The 19,016-nt window shown below is 48.4% G+C and overlaps 1 protein-coding gene, 1 long non-coding RNA gene and 1 pseudogene across 4 annotated transcripts in view; 2 read left to right on the forward strand and 1 right to left on the reverse strand.

Annotated features, from left to right (window-relative positions):
- The window catches only part of LOC144151347 (sulfotransferase ssu-1-like), a 44,362-nt gene extending 35,872 nt beyond the window's left edge, over positions 1-8,490 (reverse strand). Inside the window, exons 1-3 of one of the 3 annotated variants that reach the window (XM_077682361.1) lie at positions 7,668-8,075; positions 3,774-4,221; positions 1,841-2,645 (exon numbers count right to left, since the gene is read on the reverse strand). In XM_077682361.1, coding sequence (XP_077538487.1) covers positions 2,207-2,645; positions 3,774-4,168 — 834 coding nt within the window. In that variant the 5' untranslated portion in view covers positions 4,169-4,221; positions 7,668-8,075 and the 3' untranslated portion in view covers positions 1,841-2,206. Of the gene's footprint in view, positions 1-167; positions 404-1,840; positions 2,646-3,773; positions 4,222-7,667 lie in introns of those variants that run through there. The other 2 variants (XM_077682362.1, XM_077682363.1) reach the window with 2 other exon arrangements.
- LOC144153206 (uncharacterized) lies at positions 8,148-12,113 on the forward strand (annotated as a pseudogene).
- A 2,377-nt stretch (positions 12,114-14,490) lies between these two features.
- Positions 14,491-16,212, forward strand: LOC144153056 (uncharacterized). Its single transcript, XR_013319290.1, has 3 exons — positions 14,491-14,609; positions 15,204-15,266; positions 16,002-16,212. It is a non-coding gene; the product is annotated as an uncharacterized LOC144153056 (long non-coding RNA).
- Positions 16,213-19,016: the final 2,804 nt, after the last annotated feature.

Here is a 19,016-nt window from a genome sequence, read left to right on the forward strand (position 1 = left end):
TTACGGATGTCCTTCAGCAAGCTGGTACACTCAAACCAGCCCCTGAAGCCGCATTTCTAAAGAATGGCTAAACCAAACAATTCTCCAACTATATTATTACCAGAAGCGCTCCAGTACGTTTGAAGAAAGATCGCTCAAACATCTCGTGGAAGACATTTCATACTCACCCTATTCCTGTCCAGGTACCGGCCCCGAAAGAGTGGGAAGTTGGAACAGAACTGCGCTAGATCGCGTGATCTCTGCTAGCAGCGCAGCGGCAGTTGTTGCGATATATGACCGAAAGCGTCCAGACGGCGAAGCTTTACCGAAAGAATGCGAAGCCGGCAGCGATGTGACCAACGAATAGCAAGAAACGATAAATGAAAAGCCGAGGGATGATGGATGCGACACAGCCTGACCCGTGCCGTTAGAGGTCAAAGATGTCATGCCGCGCAAATTAATCCCAAATAAAAACACAGCGGCACACCTGCGCTTTCATCCTCCCAGGAGAGGCCCACGCGAACATCTGAAATAACAAGGGCTGAAGGCAGAGTTGCGAACAGGGGTACAGCTGAGTGTGTTCACATGTGCAGTACACCGCCGGTTCGGCGCTGGTGTGACCAGAAAAAGGAGCAGAAGACAAAGGACAAGTAGCCCATAGGAATCGCTGTAGCAGCCTGGTTTGCAGTATGGTCATCGGTACTACGGAAGGGTGAACGTAAACATCACCGGGAGCACTCCGATGCATGCAGCGTTGTGGCAGAACTAAACTCGCTTTTTTTGCTACCATCATCATCAACCTATTTACGCCTACTGCAAGACAGATCCATTATGGACTTGTAATCACGTCTGTTTCGTGGTGTTTACATCGATCTTTTACCCCTAATTTTTTTTAGCACGAAAGTGTTTTATGCCCGGCTACACCAAGATCTGACCGGTGTCATATACGTCGCGGAAATGACGTCGCCAGTAAAAGTTCCGCGCGCTGTACCCAGATTCGAGCCACCAACTCTCTCGCTGAAACGGGAGATGCACACCGCGCTATCCACTGCGCTGCGAATTCAAGCGCAAGTAGGTCTACGAAGGCGCCTTATATCTTTCCCACTACTTTCTTCATTCAGATGCTGTCGAGGAGATGCCGCCGTCTAGTAAAAGTGAAGCGAAGTACTAGTTCATGATGACACTAATGAGCGCCGACAGGTGGCGCCTCGATGCAAGCGTCTTCGTGTTTACGAGACACGGGTGAATTGAGGCATCCTCCGTCACCTACTGCTTTCGGTTTCGGTTCCTTTTCGTTCGCACGGTTTTCAAGGGGGTGTTGTTTCAGTCCGCTTTACGTGCAATCCAGTGTCTAACGTTCATGCCTCTGACGGCGCCATACAGGCGTAATATTAATTGCGATGTGCAAGTTCATGTGGATGCACAACAAATGCTCCTGTGAAGGCACATTTCACTTTTCTGTTTTACCGATTCGTACGAAAGAGTCATCAACCACGTTTTTTATTTCACTCTTCCGTCGAGTTAACTGCCTCCCACCCACACTTCTGTTTCGCCACTCAGTAGCCCCTCTGTCACCCGGATGGTTCCCCCGTTGTCAGCTCTCCGTGTTAGATCCGGGGCCCAATTCCGCTGCTTTCTCTTAATTCGAGATACTTAAAACGTGGTTATCCGCGCAGTAGCTATATATGAGGCGAACCATAGTGGAGGACTACAGTGTTTCGTTACGTGCGCTGGAAAATCGCTGCCTTGGTGTTTTACGTTTTCGCCTACCTCGAGGACAAATGCCGCCGCTGCCGTGATCAAACCCGCACCATTGTGCTCAGCGGTGCAACGGCATTAGCCAGTGAGCCACAGCGGCAGGTACAAAACCAGAAAGTGCGGTATTTTATTTCGCAAAGTACGTGCTTACAACAGGGGAAAGAGCTGGACTGCTTACATCCCCAAACGAATCTCTACGGCTTGTCTTGTAGCTGCTATCCATCTGGTAACTTTCAAGAAAAGTGTGAAAGTTATCATAGCTCGTGCCAGTAACTGCGCAGCACTGCATGCGAGGCATGCAGGCTGATTTGCTGCTCCACCAACTACATGAACATGCTAACCCGAGTGTGCAGCCGTGTGTGATCCAACATTGTATCCAAGAGCCCAACTTCAACAATCGGTATCCAAAAAATAACCGAAACTCTTGCCAAACGGCATGCTGCAAGTCTATGTCTTGAATATTTCGCCTCTACTTTTCGTCCAGCAACCATACTTTACTGTCCCACAATTTCAATAAGTCAATTCCTGCCATTTCACTGATAAACCTCTCCTCTAGTCTTCTCGACTGCTCTGTCGTGAAATAGTTCTTCCAGTCCCCGACGGTGCCTTTACGCACGAACTGCACGTCGTAGTCTTTTTTCATGCTGTCGACGCTAGACTTTTCGAGAACAGCCCTCATCTTGTCTTCGTTCCTTGCAAGTTCATCGGCGATGGCGCCATCCACGAAGCGGGTTATCTTGAAGACGGATCCTCTGACGTCATCGTGCATGCCTTCGTAAGTGAGAAAAAGCACGTTCGGCTCATCACGCTTGGCGTACCAGGAACGTAGACTCTCGTAGTAATTGCCGAAGTCAGTTCGTCCGTCCAGAAAGATCTCGAAGTACTCGTCGAATGTGCCGTCCTGAAACCTGAAATGAAATGTTGGTTATGGCGGCGCAGATAAACAGTGCTGGAATATTTTTGGTCCTGCTAAAAATTACGGAATGTTCCAGCTGGTAATGGGCCCATGATCAGATTATTCAACAACTGGAGAAGCGGTATCCTGCGAATTGTTTACAGTTAAGTCTCTTGCAAGAGCGCAAAGTCTCTCAAGAGTGCAAAACAAATTAAATTTAAGTTGAGGATATCTTGAAGTTCTATTGAAATCAACTTTAGAGGAGATTGCGACTTCGGGGCAATATCACCTCTGTAAGTAGATTTTCTTGCTGTGAACATAAATACATCGCCATGTTACACTATTTGCAAATTTAGGTTGTCACTCATGCGGATAACTATTAACTTGGTTACCAACTTTTATACAATAAAGTCATTAGGTTCTTTAACACCATCGTTCCTGGGAATTGGAATCAGGTTGGCTTATTCCGAAGGTCTTCCATGGAGTGATATTTCCTTCAGCCTTCAGAAGCAGAATTACAGGATATATACCAGTTGCGAAACTCCCCATAGGCCCCATGTATCGAAAGCCGGTCTTCGGTTGCCCCCCTCCGCTGGGGCAAGCACGGGGCAAGTTGACTAGCCTGTCGTCTGTCGGCAGAACGTTGAAGTAGTACTCAGGCGCTTGCGGCTGCTGCCGTAAGTTATAAAAGAAAAGCCGCAAAAGCACAAGTAAATTTAACCTCATTAATGAGTTCTAATTAAAAACCAATCTTTATTTTACAAAAAATTTTGAATAATAATTGTTCTGCGAAGTTCACGTTTTGTATCCTAGGTGCCGCGCCCGTCGACTTGCCCCTCAGCTTCCACGGAGCAGGGGGGCTAGCGCCGCCCGGATTCTGAAGGGGAGTTTCGCAACTGTCTATATTGAGTAACTCTGTTCAGAAGATCCGTAGTTATTCATTTGCCTCCTGAAGCTTTCCCCTTCTGTTCATCGCCTTCGGCAACTTTCAAGCCTGGCTTTTAGGACTATTAGAACCTCGCGAAGGAGTTATTCATTTCAGTACAGTCTTCTGCCCTAACGTTCACAGCCCACAACTCAGCATAGATCCTCCCTACTACATTGGCGGGCACATTTTCTCTTGAATAGGCAGCGCGCTTACTTGTACGCAGGGATGGTCTTCGTGTGGTGGTAGAAGGAGACGCAGCAGTCTTTTGGGTTCCTGATGACGTATATGTACTTGGCAGCGCTCGAAAACGGCACCAAGTGGAAGGGCAAGTGCGTAAACACGATGCGGGGCCTGGGGCAGTTTTCTATGGCCTCCATTCCGAGCTTCTCAAGGAAGACCGATCCTGGAGTGACGCCCCTGCAGACCTGGTATGCCGCCTTCAGGATGCCGACAACCCAGTGGGTGCCGCATTTGGGGAAGGTGTCGAGGACGACGTCACCCTCCTCGGGCTGGTACCGAAGTCCGCTCCGGTACACCTCCTCGGAAAAGGATCCCGGCAGCCTGTGGCCGTCAACGATCCGGCAGTACGGCCTCTCTCGTTCAATCATGGCTGGGTCTGAGCTTCGCGACTGGTAGAAACGGTTTCTTTCTTGGGAAGGTGCTGCGAGAAGTAAATTTCACGCTCAGTTACTTGACTGTTAATTATGTAATTTTATCGCCGCATCACAGTGCACCGGGAATCGAGGTAGTACTAGTTTTACGTTAATGAAACCAACCAATTCTAGAAAACGCCGAAAAGAGAATATTTGTTCGTAATTCTCAACGTAACAGTTCTAACACTATCCATCTGCGCTTCGAAATTTGTGTCTGGCTGCCTTACCACCTGTCTACGCCTGCTTTTTAATCCTTATCTTTGTTCAAGTTCAACGTTTTCAGTACAAAGGAAGCTCAATTTCTGCTCAAAGCTATTTTAGTGCTCGATTTGCATAAACAACATTCCATCTTCACTGGCCGATCGACCTGAGTTGTATCGTTTTTTGTTTTGTTTTTTCGCCTAAAGATGTTCCCCCATTTGAGGTAGCAAGCCCCACCGTTAGTAGGGCTAACCTATTCAATATTCATTAAAGCTCTCTCTCTGTCCCCCCCCCCCCCCCGATCTCTCTCTCTCTCTCTCTCTCTCTCTCTCTCTCTAGCAATCTGTGACTTTGCATCGTCGCAAACGTTGAACCGAGTTGTGATTTTGAGCTTTTTTTGGTGTTGTTGTGTTTGCTTACAGTAAATATACTTCGAAATATTGAAAAAAATAAGGATAGCAAAGAATGATTACAGAGAGGAAGAGAAAGATTTCGTTGAATAGTGTAGGCAATGGCAGCCGAGCCGTCGCGCATAGCCTGCTACGCGAGATGAGAAGAAAAGAAATAAAAAGTCAAAAATGAAAACATGCAGAATGGTGCACACAATATTCTCGGTCACGCAGAGACAGCCTCGCCATAACGTTTCTCACAAAACTTCGTCCTGACCTTTCTTCCGCGCGAACCACCAAAAGTCCCACCAAACGTCTCAGTTTAAGTCCCACGTAAGGCGACCTGCACAGATATGAAATAAGTTCATGCTGCGCAATTTTAGCCTCATGTACTATGCAGGGTGGAGCGGTTCAGACCGAAAATTCGGAAGGGAAGAAGCATCTTTTTTTTCTTTTTTTTTTCAAATCTGTTTTCTGCAAGAGATGCACGGTAATTCCGCCGACGATCATACTGCCCTAGTCAAATGGCGATGGATACATGACCAGACAACCACGATGTCAGACGGACGCCGAGAAAACTTTTTCCCTGTATTGAAGAGGGGAACGAGCCCACTCGTCACCGGAAAACTCGTCGTAGGCCAACTCGTCACACCGGCCTTTTCGTACAGTGCCATCTCGAGATAGGAACTCTCGTGCGAGGTGCCTTCTCGTCACATGGATTTCGTTACACCGCGGCCGTGTGAACAAAAGCCTAGAAGCCCTGACCGGAAATTGGCGTTTAAAGCCGGTCTGAGGCTGGTTTTGACACTGGTAAATTCGTTACGGCTGTTTAGGAGGGCGTGCGGAGGTCTGTGTGAGCAGCAGGTGTGCATAAAGAGCTGTTTATTTTATTTTGCTGGGGAGGGGGGGGGGGGAGAGGTCAGCGCGATTTGCACTTTTTCAAGTGCTGATCGTCAGCGGTGTTGAGGTGGTGTACGTCCGTATTTTCGCGCGTATAAGCTGCCCTTGCATACAACCCGCACCCCCCTTTCAGTCTGCGAATAAAAAAAAGTAAAAATTGGCGAAGCTTGCACCAACTCGCGCAAGGCTTGAACAATAGCTAAGCTGTAGGATTTCTTTCTATGTAAACACTGAAGGACACACCACCAGGCATTGCATTAGGTTTGAAATTGTTGATTTGATTGATTGTGGGGTTTTAACGCGCCGACGCTACACAAGTGACGAGGCCCGCCGTAGTGGAGGGCTCCGAAATCATTTTGACCACCTGGGGATGTTTAATATGCGTGTGTCGAAATCTCACACACACGGACGTTTTCTCTTTTCGCTTTTCGGCTCGCTCGCAAAAGATGTGAACGATCGCATCGCAAGAATCCTGGATGATCACGACGGCTGAGCCACAGTCAATACGCTTCGGAATATTGCCCGCAAGATCCGCTTCAGGTACTGATGAAGTGAGCAACATCGCAACCCAGCGTTGAAGACGCCTACACAACGAGACAACAGTGCAATAGTTCAAATAGTACAACAGTACAAAGAGAGAGCAATAAACATTTTTTATTTCATGTACAACCTGTTCACTGCGTCATTTATAACAATTTTTTTACTTTTTTTGCATGCCATGTAGTACAAATTTGCAGGCTATTATCATTTTAATATACCTCGGTATGGCGGCATATTTACCTAATTTCCTGCGTTAAAAACATTCAAAGAGCCCTCGCTCTCCTACATCATTTTGAAATGGGCGACGTATATATAGCAGGCGGAAACATCGCTTTAGAAAACAAGCTCGTAATGCAAGTTTTCCGTGTGACGAATATTCCGGTGATACGAGAATTCCTCGTACGAAATGCCCTGTGACGAGTTGGCATTCCTGACCAGTTTACCTGTGACGAGTTGGCCTATGACGAGTGGACTTGTGACGAGTAGGCCTAGACCCACCCTATAACACTTTCCAACTCTGTTAAACATGTTAAAGGCTTTCAGAACGTACTGAACAAACACATTCAGTACTTATTATAGGCGGTCACGAACTACCTCAGCCAAAAATTCCTGCTCTATGCATGATAACTTTGAAACTTGCTCAAAAGATTTTTCTCTTTCCCGGTCTTGGCGTTCTTCGAGCGCTCATTAGCCGTGTAGCAGCTATTGGCCGGCTTCGTTTCAGTTGCAGAAATCAATGCATTCGTTAGCCACTTTTAAAAAGTCACCACAAAAGCAAAGCAGAAACAGAAGGCGTATCTGCCGTGACGACCAAATCACGCAATGCCGTTCCGTGCTGGTGATAACTATATATACCTTTCACACTGCTTCCAGACACGAAGGAAAGAGTGAAAGCGTTTATCGGAGGTGTTCCAGAGTCCCTTTAAGCAATTGATTACTGCAGCTGTAACAGCTGGGACTCGAAACCCGACTTGCGAATTCAAGAAATGCTCTAAAGTACTTAAACACCTAAAGTCCCATTCACATGTGCGACTGGAGCCATAAAAGCAACGAGATTTCTGCCGCTCTACTCGCCCGGCATAGGTCAAGTCGCTCTTGTAACGTCGCTTTCATCGATTGGTCTCGAACATTTTTTGTCGCCGCGACAAGCGCGACTTGAACGATGCGACTAGAGCGACAGAAGTAGTGTCGCTTTTGCCGCAAGTGGAAACGGTTCTTTTAGCTCGGCGAACTCGTCGACAGCCAGCCTTGGGCGGCAGCTTTCGCATTTCGTTTGAGTAAGCTCGTCGGGCTGTGAGCATCCAGCCTACCTACGCCTCCTCAAGGGGAGAGTATTGTATTGATCTACAGGGGCTTTGCTACCACCGCGGCGAGTAGAATAATAATTTTGCGTAACATCCAAAAGGTAAGATCACAACACTCACTACTTTTGTACAGTCACCGAAGGCTTTCGTGGTCTCCTCGTCTGTCCGCTTCGCAACGGCGTAGTACAATCTGCGTACGTGTCGCGCCGCTTCACAGTTCGTGCCTCTGTGTTGATAGACAACCGGTATGGCACTGCGGGGAATGCCCCAGACCTTTATCTTGCTCCGTACACCAGACACTGATTCGAACCGAACGCCGCCGGTCGATGTTTGGTCGCCCGTGTAGCAAGCGCTTCCTTTCCCTGTCTTCTTTCGAGTGCGCGCAAAAACGGCTTTCGTTTTATCACTTCGCGTTTGCACAGCGAGCGACTATTTTCCAGGGCGTCAGCTCGTTCGTTGAAGCACGTGCCGATCCCATCTGTCAGCCCTACTTCCACTGGTGTGACTCTGTCCCAGGCGTGCGTTCGTTCGCAAACTTACCGCGCTGGTGTACTGTAGCGCTGACCTGTTATAGCTATGCCCCGCGTTCCCTTCCGTGACATGGGGAGGGTATTTCTGGTTACAAAAAAATAACGTAAAAGCGCCGATACGCTGACTAAACTGCTGCTTAGGTGATGTTCAGACTACCAACGAAAAAGCCATATCGTGATCTACAGACGTAAAAGAAAGGGCGTGTGACGCAGTTCGGTTGGCTGAGACGTGAAATAACGTCATTTTTTTTTAGTTATGACGACAGTTGCGGCAACAGTCTGAACCAGGCTTTACGTTACGTATACCTTATTACCTTACCAACTGTACCAACTGTTTTACATTATAATATGGAATATGTTTCACTTTGGCAAAAACGTATTTTACAATTCAGTTTATTTTTTAGTTGCGCCCTCCTTTTCCTTCCTCGCTTCTCCTCTCCCGCCAGTATTTCTCACATTATCTCAGCTCCCTCCAACCTCCCTCCAAACTCCCTCCAACCTCCCTCCAAGCCCCATGCGGTTCCCCCTTCCCTCTTCTCTTTTCCACCGCACCTCTTCTTGTTCCGGCCTTATCAGAGTGCCTAGAATATTTCTCCTAGTGTCGTGAGCACGCGCCTTCCCCATCGGCGACTGGGAGATTGATTTGGATTCAGCGTTAGGGGGCGCTACTTGCAACTGGCGCGTCAGTTTGCGTGCTGGCCGGGCCCTTCAACGTTGCGTCGGGTGGCGGCTTGTCTGTGTGGAGAAGGTGACACACTTCTCGCCACGTTTCGAATATGTGCCGTGAATTCTCCTGCAACGATTGTGTGTGACTATGCCTGAAAAAAGGGAAGAACATGCTTTGCGCCTTTGTGCAAAGGCGGGTACAAGTACTTCATGAAGAAGGTGTCTCTGTTCAGGGCTCCGGTAGACCCTGTTCGTCTTCAAGAATGGGCGAGAAACATCAAAAGAGGTGACAAAGTTCTAGACGAAAATTGTGTAGTGTGTTCACGTCATTTTGATGGTCGCTACATAAAAAGAACTTTCAAGCATGTGATCAACGGCGAGGACGTCGAATTCGACCGAGAACGACCATCGCTGACGCCGGACGCCGTTCCTGCCATTTTCCCGAATGGCCCCGCTTACCTGACCATACCATGTGCCTCGAAAAAGAGAAGACAGGAATATTGCTGACTGTACAGCTCCGCCTTCTAAGCGTAAAGTGCCGAATGAACCCACGACTTCCCAGGCCTGTGACGATGCTGCCGCTGGCGAGGAAACAACACAGGCGCCGCACCCGTTTCACAGCATAACGCCACCGTCTGCATTTTGCAGCACAATTTGCTTGCCCAGTAACCCAGAAGCATTGTGCTTCGCATGGCACTACAATACAGTGCCGGGTGACGTGTGCATGTTGAAACACGTAGTGGTTTCGTCAAGCAAAGAAGTAGGTGCTGCAGATGGGTACCTTTGCAATACCTACTGCCGCGGCATAAATTTGGAAGAGCAATATGTCAGCACCGAAACTGACGCACTCTCTTCGTTGAAAAGGGCCGATGAACTGCTTCTTTGTGTCGGCTGCGAAATTGAGCCTGCCGCTGGCACTAAGTGCGTCCGTTTCGGAAGCAAATGTTTTTCGCCCAAGTGCTTGGTTACGACTCAGGATGGGAAAGCTTGCTTGAGGTGTAAGTACCTGAGGAGACTGATTGAAAATCAGCGGAACAGACTCAAGAAGAAACGCAGAGACACATTCAAGCAGCGCATTTCTAGGAAGTCTGTGCAGTTGTTCCGGGCGAAGAAAAAGCTGGCTAAGGCAAAAAGGAGCATCGATGAGCTACGGGCAGTCAAGGATCGAATCGCCAGGGCTGCTTTAGAAAAAAAGTTGAGTGGTCTGCCAGCGAAGCAACGTATTGCTGTCAAAACCTGCTTTGAGGCACGAAATAATGGCTCTGCCAAGCCATTCTTGCTTAGACAAGCATATAAACGGCTTTAAGAGAGCATTTGGTTTTAACTCCGAAGTCCTTTCAGCACTACAGGAGAAGACCAAGGAAATGGACGAGTTTAGCCGTCATGGTGTACTTGTATTTGACGAACTCAAACTTTCAGAGAACATTAACGTCAAGGCATCTGGAGAGCTGATAGGATTTGTGGACTTAGGACCATTTACGGATGACAGGAATAAGACAGAGGCCAGTGACCACCGGTTCGTGGTTATGTTTCAGCCTTTCCAAGATATGTGCATTTGAAACCTTTGAAACACAGCCGTATTGTGGATGAGTGTTTACATGTACTGGAATTTATCAGCAGCGTTTGGTACTATTACTCGATTGCCTCTTTGACCTGATTTCATCTGGGGGGCTACTCATGCATTGTGGGATTCGATATCTTTGCAGAAAAATGGACTCAGATCCTTGGCGTCTTTGCCTCAAAAGGCAATGTAAAAGCCTTGGTCCTGTCTAAAATTCTTGTGGAAGCCACAATCCTCGCAGAAAAAGCTGGACTATTTGTTGATTATTGGACAATCGATGGTGCACCCTGGAACCGGGCTCTCTGGAAGCTGTTTGGAATCAAAGGTGTGATATCTCTACTTTTAATTTTTGAAATTTTATGAGCTGGTAGGTAACCAGGTGTTTTTTTGTATTCGTGCAGCTACCTCCAAGAAAATCACCGGCAAAGTTTCACATCCGGTCGAGCCAGGGTGGAACGTGCACTTCATATCAGACTTTTCTCATCTGATAAAGTGCATCCGAAATGCATTTGTGTCGACAGGCCTGCATATCCCAGATGGTCACACCCATGTTGATGTTGATGTCAGAGAGGCATGGAAAAAGGACAGCGAGTCAGTGACACTAAAAGTGATGCCGCACATCACGCAGTCACACGTGTAGCCAACAGCATTTGAGAAAATGAGGGTAAACCCCGCATTTCAGCTTTTTAGCGAGGAAGCTTTGAAAGGGATTTTTCTTTTCAAGGACCACGTAGTTAAGACGTTTAAGATAACAGTCTACGGAGAAGTTTATTGAAAAAATGGAAAGGCTGATTTTTATAATGACGGATCGAATCCCATCGAAAGGCCTTAAATGTGACTCAGCAAGTGCAAAGTTTCTGGAAGACTTTCTCCCCTTTCTGCGAGAGTGGGAAGAGCATGCTGCCAAGCACGATGGGGGGTTTAAGTGAGAATACTGCTCTAGGGCTCCGGGTGACTATTCGGAGCACACTGTCACTCCTCAGCTACGTTACTAGCACACTGAAGTACACATACTTGCTAACTGCAAACCTAAGCCAGGACAAGATGGAAAATGTGTTTGGTGTCGTCTGGCAGGCCTTTGGGAGCAATGATCACCCCTTCCCTGAGCAATCCGCGTTCCCCCTTCCCTCTAGTCTTTCCCAACGCACCTCTTCTTACTCCGGCCTTATCGGGTTCGAGTCGAACCGCCTTTATACCTCCTCATCCTTTCCTCTCTCTCTCTCTCTCTCTCCTTCCGTCTAACCTCAACTCCCCTCCGCCATCCACGGTTTGAGGGTCATTGACGCCTTACCGACAAAAACGGCAATACATGCGGGTAGTTTAAAAACTGGGTGAGGAGCCTAAGAACGATAACAGCATTTAAAATGGTTATCAGAAAAGGGCCGCCGTCCAAAGCAGTTGTTACTAGACGTAACATCGAGCGAAGGAAGCAAAAATGAAGTCATGTTTCCGTTCGGTGGTTAGGAGTTATTCCGTCCGGCTAAACCATACACCCCGCCCACTATATGTGTCAGCCTTTCTCTCTGACTCTAAAGAACGCCTAAGGTGCACATTCAAACTAACACTTTGCCCTGTCACGCCTAACTTAACTACACCTATTCCATCCCACCTTGTATCAATCCCCCAACTGCCTTGGCTTGAAGGACACCCTTATTCATACAATGCAAGCATGTAACAATGATCCCCTTCCATTAAACCTTACTGAAGTGCAATTGGAGGCGGTACTGTGTAGCTTGGACCTGAAGGTTTAGAAAAGTCCATCAAGACGGGCTGCCTTGGTCACCGAAATCTGCAACAACAGGTCGCCCACCCCCCAATCATGACTTTCAATAAAGTTTTATTTGTCCCCCTCTATATCTAGTTATTTATCTCTTCCTCTATTTTCTAGCGAACTAAGTGGCGATGCCAAATGAACGGGATTAATTGTGCCTGTGTGTATGAGTGAATGCGTGTAGCTCGCTCTATGCGCTGAAACCGTTTGGGTTAGGGCTATGATGGGAGATCTCCGCCGTTTAAGGCGTTGCGCACGAATACGAGGTCAATATAAAGAACTTGGTGCGCGTACTCTTAATCCTAGTAGAGTGCTGTTTACCCACAAAAGAGCATGTGCCCAACGAGGTTCATCGGACCGGGAATTTATGCTATAGTCTTATGCAGACGCATTAAGGATAACGATGATGATGATGATGGTTGGTGTTAATGGCGCAAGGTCAACAAGGGCATAGAGCGTGAGAGAAGAAGTTATTTAATGGTTGATGAAACCATAAATACTAAAACCTGTGAGTAAAAGTACAAGTGACCCCCCCCCCCCCCCCAAAAAAAAAAAGACAATGGCGATGGCTGCTGTATAGGGCCTGGGATTCCACGTGATATGACAAGAGCTGGAGAAATTTTATGGCAGTTAAAAACTTAAGAACACGTTGACTAGAAAACATTGATTCGTCGGCTAAGAAGTATGATGGGTGCAGTGGAATGTGTCGTCTCTAGAGTTCAGGGAAATGTATGTGTCGTGCTGTGCCAAGTGTGTTGCATGTGATTATTATGTGGACTACGGATATGCCCTTTCAACATTTTGCTACACACGGGTCTCGAAGATCCAGTGAGCAGGTCGGAGTGCGTTGCATGTGTGTGGCCTATCCGCAGCCTAGCCAGGGAGACTTCACTGTGTCTCTTCTGTGAGTCAGTTGTGTAGCGTCCTAATTGCGGTTTTATTAAGCGTAGTTTGATGTCTGTTTGTTGACTCCAGTGTAATTGCCATGTGTTACGAAGCTGTTGTCTGATGTGTGTCTTCGGGTCGGTGTAAGGTACTGTTGTTATGTCAACTGTAGTCATGAGAGCAGCAGCACCAACCATTTGATCGGCGGCCTCATTACCACGGATTCCACAATCCCCTGGTACCCAGCATATAGTTATTTCAAGATTTGAGGCATATGCAGTCATTAAAACCTTTAAAAGAACATTGCTCCCATAGTTTTTAGAAGGCTTTCCTGCTGACAGTGCTTGCACAACGGTTAGGGAATCTGTGTACACGATGGATTTCGGAATTTTATGTTTGATGATCTGATTTCATACAATTAAGATGCCATACGCATCTGCCGTGTAAATATTGTTATGAAAATTCATTGTTTTACTGACGCTAAAATTTCGTCCTTGCGGTGCAAAAGAGACAGTAAAAGCAGTTTTCGACGCGTCGCTGAAGAATTCTGCGCCCCTGTACTTGTCGTCCAGGAACAGGAAGTGCTGCAAAATCGCACTCCGGGGTGCTCTATTTTTTATACTTCAGTGAATGACAGGTCACATGATATAGGACGTAGATGCCATTGTGGAATGAAATTATGGATGGGTGCCTTCTGCGTATATGAAAGGACGACCTTGAATTTAGAAGCCTCCTCCCTTAAGGGTAACGAGACAGTTCTATTTGTACCAGCTTAATAACGCAAACCAACCAAATGAGTCTTGCTTACGCACATATGAATGTGCATCAGGTGATACAATAATTTATTTGCTCGCCGCATTCGTCCCTTTGTGTAAAAGGAACTGACGAAGGGTGGACCCTTTGAAAAATCTGCTGAAATAGCGGAGCTGTGATTCTCTTGTGTCTGCTCGAACGTCAACGGGTGCTCGCCCAAGAAAAGCAGCGCCGTCACCGCGCAAATTCCCCGGTTCGTCCAAAGGAACTGGTAGCTCTAAACGTCAGCAGCGGGTGGCTCCCCCCCTTTCCTTCCCGAGCAGTAGGGAGAAGAACCCTCTCCTGCGCGACCGCTGAGCCCTCTATCGGTTGGTCTGGGAACCGGTTTTTGCGAGGCACGGCCTCCGCGATCGGCTGCCGGCGGCGCGCCTTTGCAACGGCGCGCCGCCGGCAGCCGATCGCGGATGCCGTGTGCGAGGCATGGCCTCCGTGATCGGCTGCCGGCGGCGCCGGAAGCCGATCGCGGAGGCCGTGTGCGAGGCCACCGGCGAGTTCAGGAACCTGCTCCCACCCGTGCCTGACGCAAGACCTTCAGGAGACGGACTAAAAGGCTCGACCTACCCCAGCTCCGCTGTTCAACGAAAAGCCTGCATTTCGGCGAGGAAGAAGAACCATTTCGCCGTGTGTGAGTGGATCATGAAAGAAGAAGCAGTCGAACCTTTCGCGGACTGAGCCACTTCCTGAAGAAGAAGGAGGAGAAGAAGAAGAAGAAGAAGAAGAAGAAGAAGAAGAAGAAGAAGAAGAAGAAGAAGAAGAAGAAGAATTCTAGCCGCTGGTGCCAGCTACAGCATTGCGTCCTGTCGACATTACTCCTAATTGCTAGTAGGAGCGAATACGTAAGTACTTTCGCCCTGCTTCAGCGCACAGTGTCTGCTGCCAGCAATCTAATGATGTCGAAAAGGCAGAAAACGAAGGATTTTACCGCAGTTTTCACTACACCACTGTTGCTGCAAGGCCAGTGAGCGGCAGTCGACGCGCAAAAACGCCGAAATGCAACACTTGTTTGAGACAGTGTTGTTGCGACTCGTACTTCCACAGAGTAAGAGGTGCACCTACAAGGCATTGAGCATTCATATTGCACGAGCGAAGTTGTGTCGTTAAAGCTAAGTCATTTTATTTCTGTCTGTATTCAGAAGTTGGCAATGCTTTTGAGGTGCGCTTTATTTCACTTTTACGGTAACTTAACCTGAGCTCGCTCGGCCACTAGATTATTTTAAAACGCTCGGACTTATTCGGGCATGGATATTTCGATGCTAGTATGCAGCGACCGCCCAGGGAAGTGCAAAACATGCTTTTCCACGCGTTAGTTTACAGGCCATCACTTCTCAAACTCGTTCTCAGTCTAGGTGTTGCGGTCTCAGAAAAATAAAACGCTTAAAAAGTGCTTCCACATTAATTTCATTTGTTTGATTTTCTGTTCCTGTGCTTAGGGCTGACCGGGAATGCGCGGAATCGTCGTACGAGAAAGTGTCGCCATTTCTATCTTCTGCTTGGTACGTACAAGAACGAACGGGCCATCACCATTATTCTATCACAAATAGTCGACTGAAATCTAAGCAACCATAGTTCGCCTCACAAGCTTGTTAGCGGTTGTTACATTAGCGGTTAGCGGTTGTTACAGCGGTTGTTACATTGTTCTCAACTATCCACCTCTTTCACCGCAGCATTTCGCGGTGACTGGTGAAAGAAATGCGACAAAAGCTTTGGTGCCTTTCGGTTCCATCTGCCAAGTGGGTGAACGGAAAAGTCCTTCCGAGGCCCCTACGCCTTTTCTTCAGCCGGACACCGTAGCATTCCATGGTGATGCGATTGTGGGGTTTAACGCGCCGACGCTACACAGGCGATGAGGCGCGCCGTAGTGGAGGGTTCCGGATTAATTTTGACCACCTAGGGATCTTTAACGTGCGCAGAAATCTCGGACACACGGGCGTTTTCACTTTTCGCCTCCATCAGAAAAGCGGCCGCGGGCAATCGATTTCATGGTGATGGGGGTGCATCGTTGAGAACAATGTCACATCCGCTGTTCTGAGAGCATCTTGTGAAGTGAATGATGAATGCATATGAAAGGAAGAAGGCAAAGAACACGGGCAGTCAGCGTGTTCGGAGTGGTGAGCATGCCTATACACCTGGCAGTGTGTGGACCATGGCGGATCTTTGTTATCTTAGTGCTTGAGCGTAAACTACCTTCATGTCATTCAACAATAGACGTGCATGCTTCTCCGATGCAGCTCCTCAATGGTTTCAACGTAGCCTACGTGCTGAGGCCAGAGATCAAGGCGCATCTCAATCGGCTATACTGGTTCGCCTATGTTCCGGATGTGCACGACCTGTCCCCGATAGGTGGGTCGGATCAAGATTGTGCGCTCTCACTAGTCGACGTATGTGAGATAGTACGCAGAAATTCTCCGTACTGTCTATGGAGTGCTGGCCCTGCTGCGACGGCACGTTTAATTAAGGCTTCACTCTTGTATCTATGCTAAATTGTATTGTTTCTGTTGGCTGGGAGCGGAGCACAAGCGCGGAAGAAAATTTCCCAGTGCATTGTCACGAATCGCCGGAACGTCGAATGCTCCACGTGACTCGGGAATCATCTTTTATCTCACTTCGCGTGGTCTATGCTGTAGACCCCGTGGCTGCTGCTCATTTTAAGGCTCTGGCAGGGCGATCTCGCCAAAATCAAGGTTTCTGTAAACTAACATGGTGACCCTTAAATCATAAAAGTCAGAATTTGGCTTGATGAAATAACAGCTGGATTCCAAGACCCAATTTACTGCGTGGCAATGAAGATATTCTGGACCGCCCGGAATTCTATTGTTTAGCTTTTACTATAAAACCGGCCGCATTTTATTTAGAAAAACGTTTACCACGCGTCATATGGAAAACGCTGTCCGCACGTTACCGCTTCGCTGGTTAGCCATCTCTACGGACTGCATGGTCGCATTATTTTTAACAGTGGAGCTGTTGCAGGTCGGGCCTTTTCGTAAGTCTGCTGTAGGTCTTGCATCACGCATGCGTAGTTGCAGGTTCCCCAACCCGTCGATAGAGGGCGCAGCGGTCTCGTGGAGTGTTCTTCCCCCTCCCGCTTGTGGAGGGAGAAGGGGCGCCCATTGCCGTTCTAGCCGACACAAGATAACCACAACTCGGCTGTTTCTGCGGCTTTCATGCTGGGTGGAACTCGGTTTAGTTTTTTTTACCTCCTCACCAAACTCAACCTAATTTGACCACACATAGAGATGTAACCGCGACTGCGAAAGAACGTGGCACATATCCACTGTGAACACGTTTCGTCATAACTTCACCCATGTCACAGTCGGAGCTCGCGTTGAAGCTACAGTATGGAAACACCAAGGAGCCCGAATCTTACCTACCCAGAACTTTCTCCGTACGTCCGCCCCGATACATTGTCATCGTAATCACTGTCATGAGCCGCCCCTCCCGAAACAGGGGATGGACACCTCAAAACGAACGCGAAGGACGTAGTTACGGGAGTTGACTCAATGCCACCCGTAAAAGATGTACGTTCTTACACCATGGCTGTACCGCGAGGTAACGGCATTGCGGAGCCAATGCATTTGATCCTATACTGGCTACACTATTATAGTAACTCGAACGCGGTTCTGCCCCTTTCTTTCTTTGTTTTCCACCTTGCGCTAAACAGCAGCAGATAAGCAATGATACATCTGCGGAATGATAATGATCTGCGCAATCATGATATTGTCACGAAGCCAAGGACGATGCAGTTGTTTGGAAAAGAAATAAGTTTATTGGAGCGAACTTGTGCTCCCCTAACAACTGAAAAGAATACAGAGGAGGCGAGGCAGCGGTCAACAAAGTGACGTACGTGCGTCGGCGAGCGTCGCAGAATCGAATGCCTCGGCGTCTGCTGTGCAGGCTTTTATCTTTCGGCGTGAGAGTTTCTGGAACCGTCGATTCGCATCCAGAACATTGTAGATCACAGAAGATTATTCTGGGCTAGCGGCGTTAGGGCGAAACACTCTGCTTATCTGAATGAGATAGCCCGTGCGGCATAAAAATAAAGAATGGAACACGCGCTTCGCATGGGACACAGATAACAGAGCCGGGCGCGGCCGGGCATTAAAAACAAACAATAAATAAACAAACCCGTACATGGTTCGCGGCAATATGTGTCTCTCTCTCGAAAAAAAAAAAAAAAAACTAAACCAGTTCCACCCAGTGTGAAATATGCTGAAATGGCGGAGCTGTGGTGCCCTTGTGTCGGCTCGAACTTCAACCGGCACTCGCCGGAGAACGGCAGCGTCGTCGCCACGCAAATTTTACGGTTCGCGCAAAGGAATCGGCAGCTCAGCGTCAGCGCCGGGAGGCTCCCTCTCCCGTCTGAGAGGGAGAGGAAACCGCTCCTACTAGAGCGTAGCTTATTTAGTGGCTCTAGCTCTAAAGCCACTAGATGAGGTTTCAGAGTATCGGCACTCTTTTCTGTCATTGTTCAATGCCGCCGACAGCGGCCATTGGTCGAACCGCGTCACGTGACATTTGTTTGCCCTGGGAAGACCCATGCATGGGCGCTGACATTTTGGTGTCTCTGTGTTGCCGCGCGCGTGCTCTTCGATAAGTCGTTATTTTCGGAGTGCAGTGCAGCTGTATGACACGCTGAGAGTGAGTTTTCAAGCCCCCAAACAGAGTAGCGATGCCGTGCTGCTCTGTACTAAGATGTTTCAACCGACGCGATGGTGGAAAACAACTGCATCGCTTCCCGCTGGGAAAGAACGACAGTGGCGTAGCGTAACCTGCAGCCACTTAAAAAGCGCAGCTTAATTAGTGGCTCAGCGTAACCTAGAGCCACTAAATAAGCTACGCTAACGTAACCGAGCCTGACCCTATCGCAACGGCGCGCTGTCTCTAAATATCCGAAAAGTAAACACAGCTGTCATGGTTGCCAGGCGGCGCCCGGACCAATTCCACCCGTCCATGTCAGCCGCAATAGGGCGCATAAAGCTGGCCACCCTGGCGTCAGCCACCAAAATGGCTGCCGCCGTGCGTCAGTGTCGTTACTCTTAAGCGTGCTTATTTAGAGGTTCTAGCTGCTACCAGAGCCTTTTGGCTCCTACGAATCCACTGCGCCCTCTACTGGTGGGTCTGGGAACCGCTTCCTGCGAGGCCGCCGGCGGGTCTGGGAGCATGCTTCTACCTCTACGTGATGCGCGAACTCCAGCAGGCAGAAGAAAATGCTCGACCAACATCAACTCCGCTGTTAAAAGGCATTG

Source organism: Haemaphysalis longicornis, unplaced genomic scaffold (assembly GCF_048455015.1).
Source record: "Haemaphysalis longicornis isolate Haplotype H1 unplaced genomic scaffold, Haemaphysalis longicornis Haplotype H1 scaffold_9, whole genome shotgun sequence".
Taxonomy (NCBI): domain Eukaryota; kingdom Metazoa; phylum Arthropoda; class Arachnida; order Ixodida; family Ixodidae; genus Haemaphysalis; species Haemaphysalis longicornis.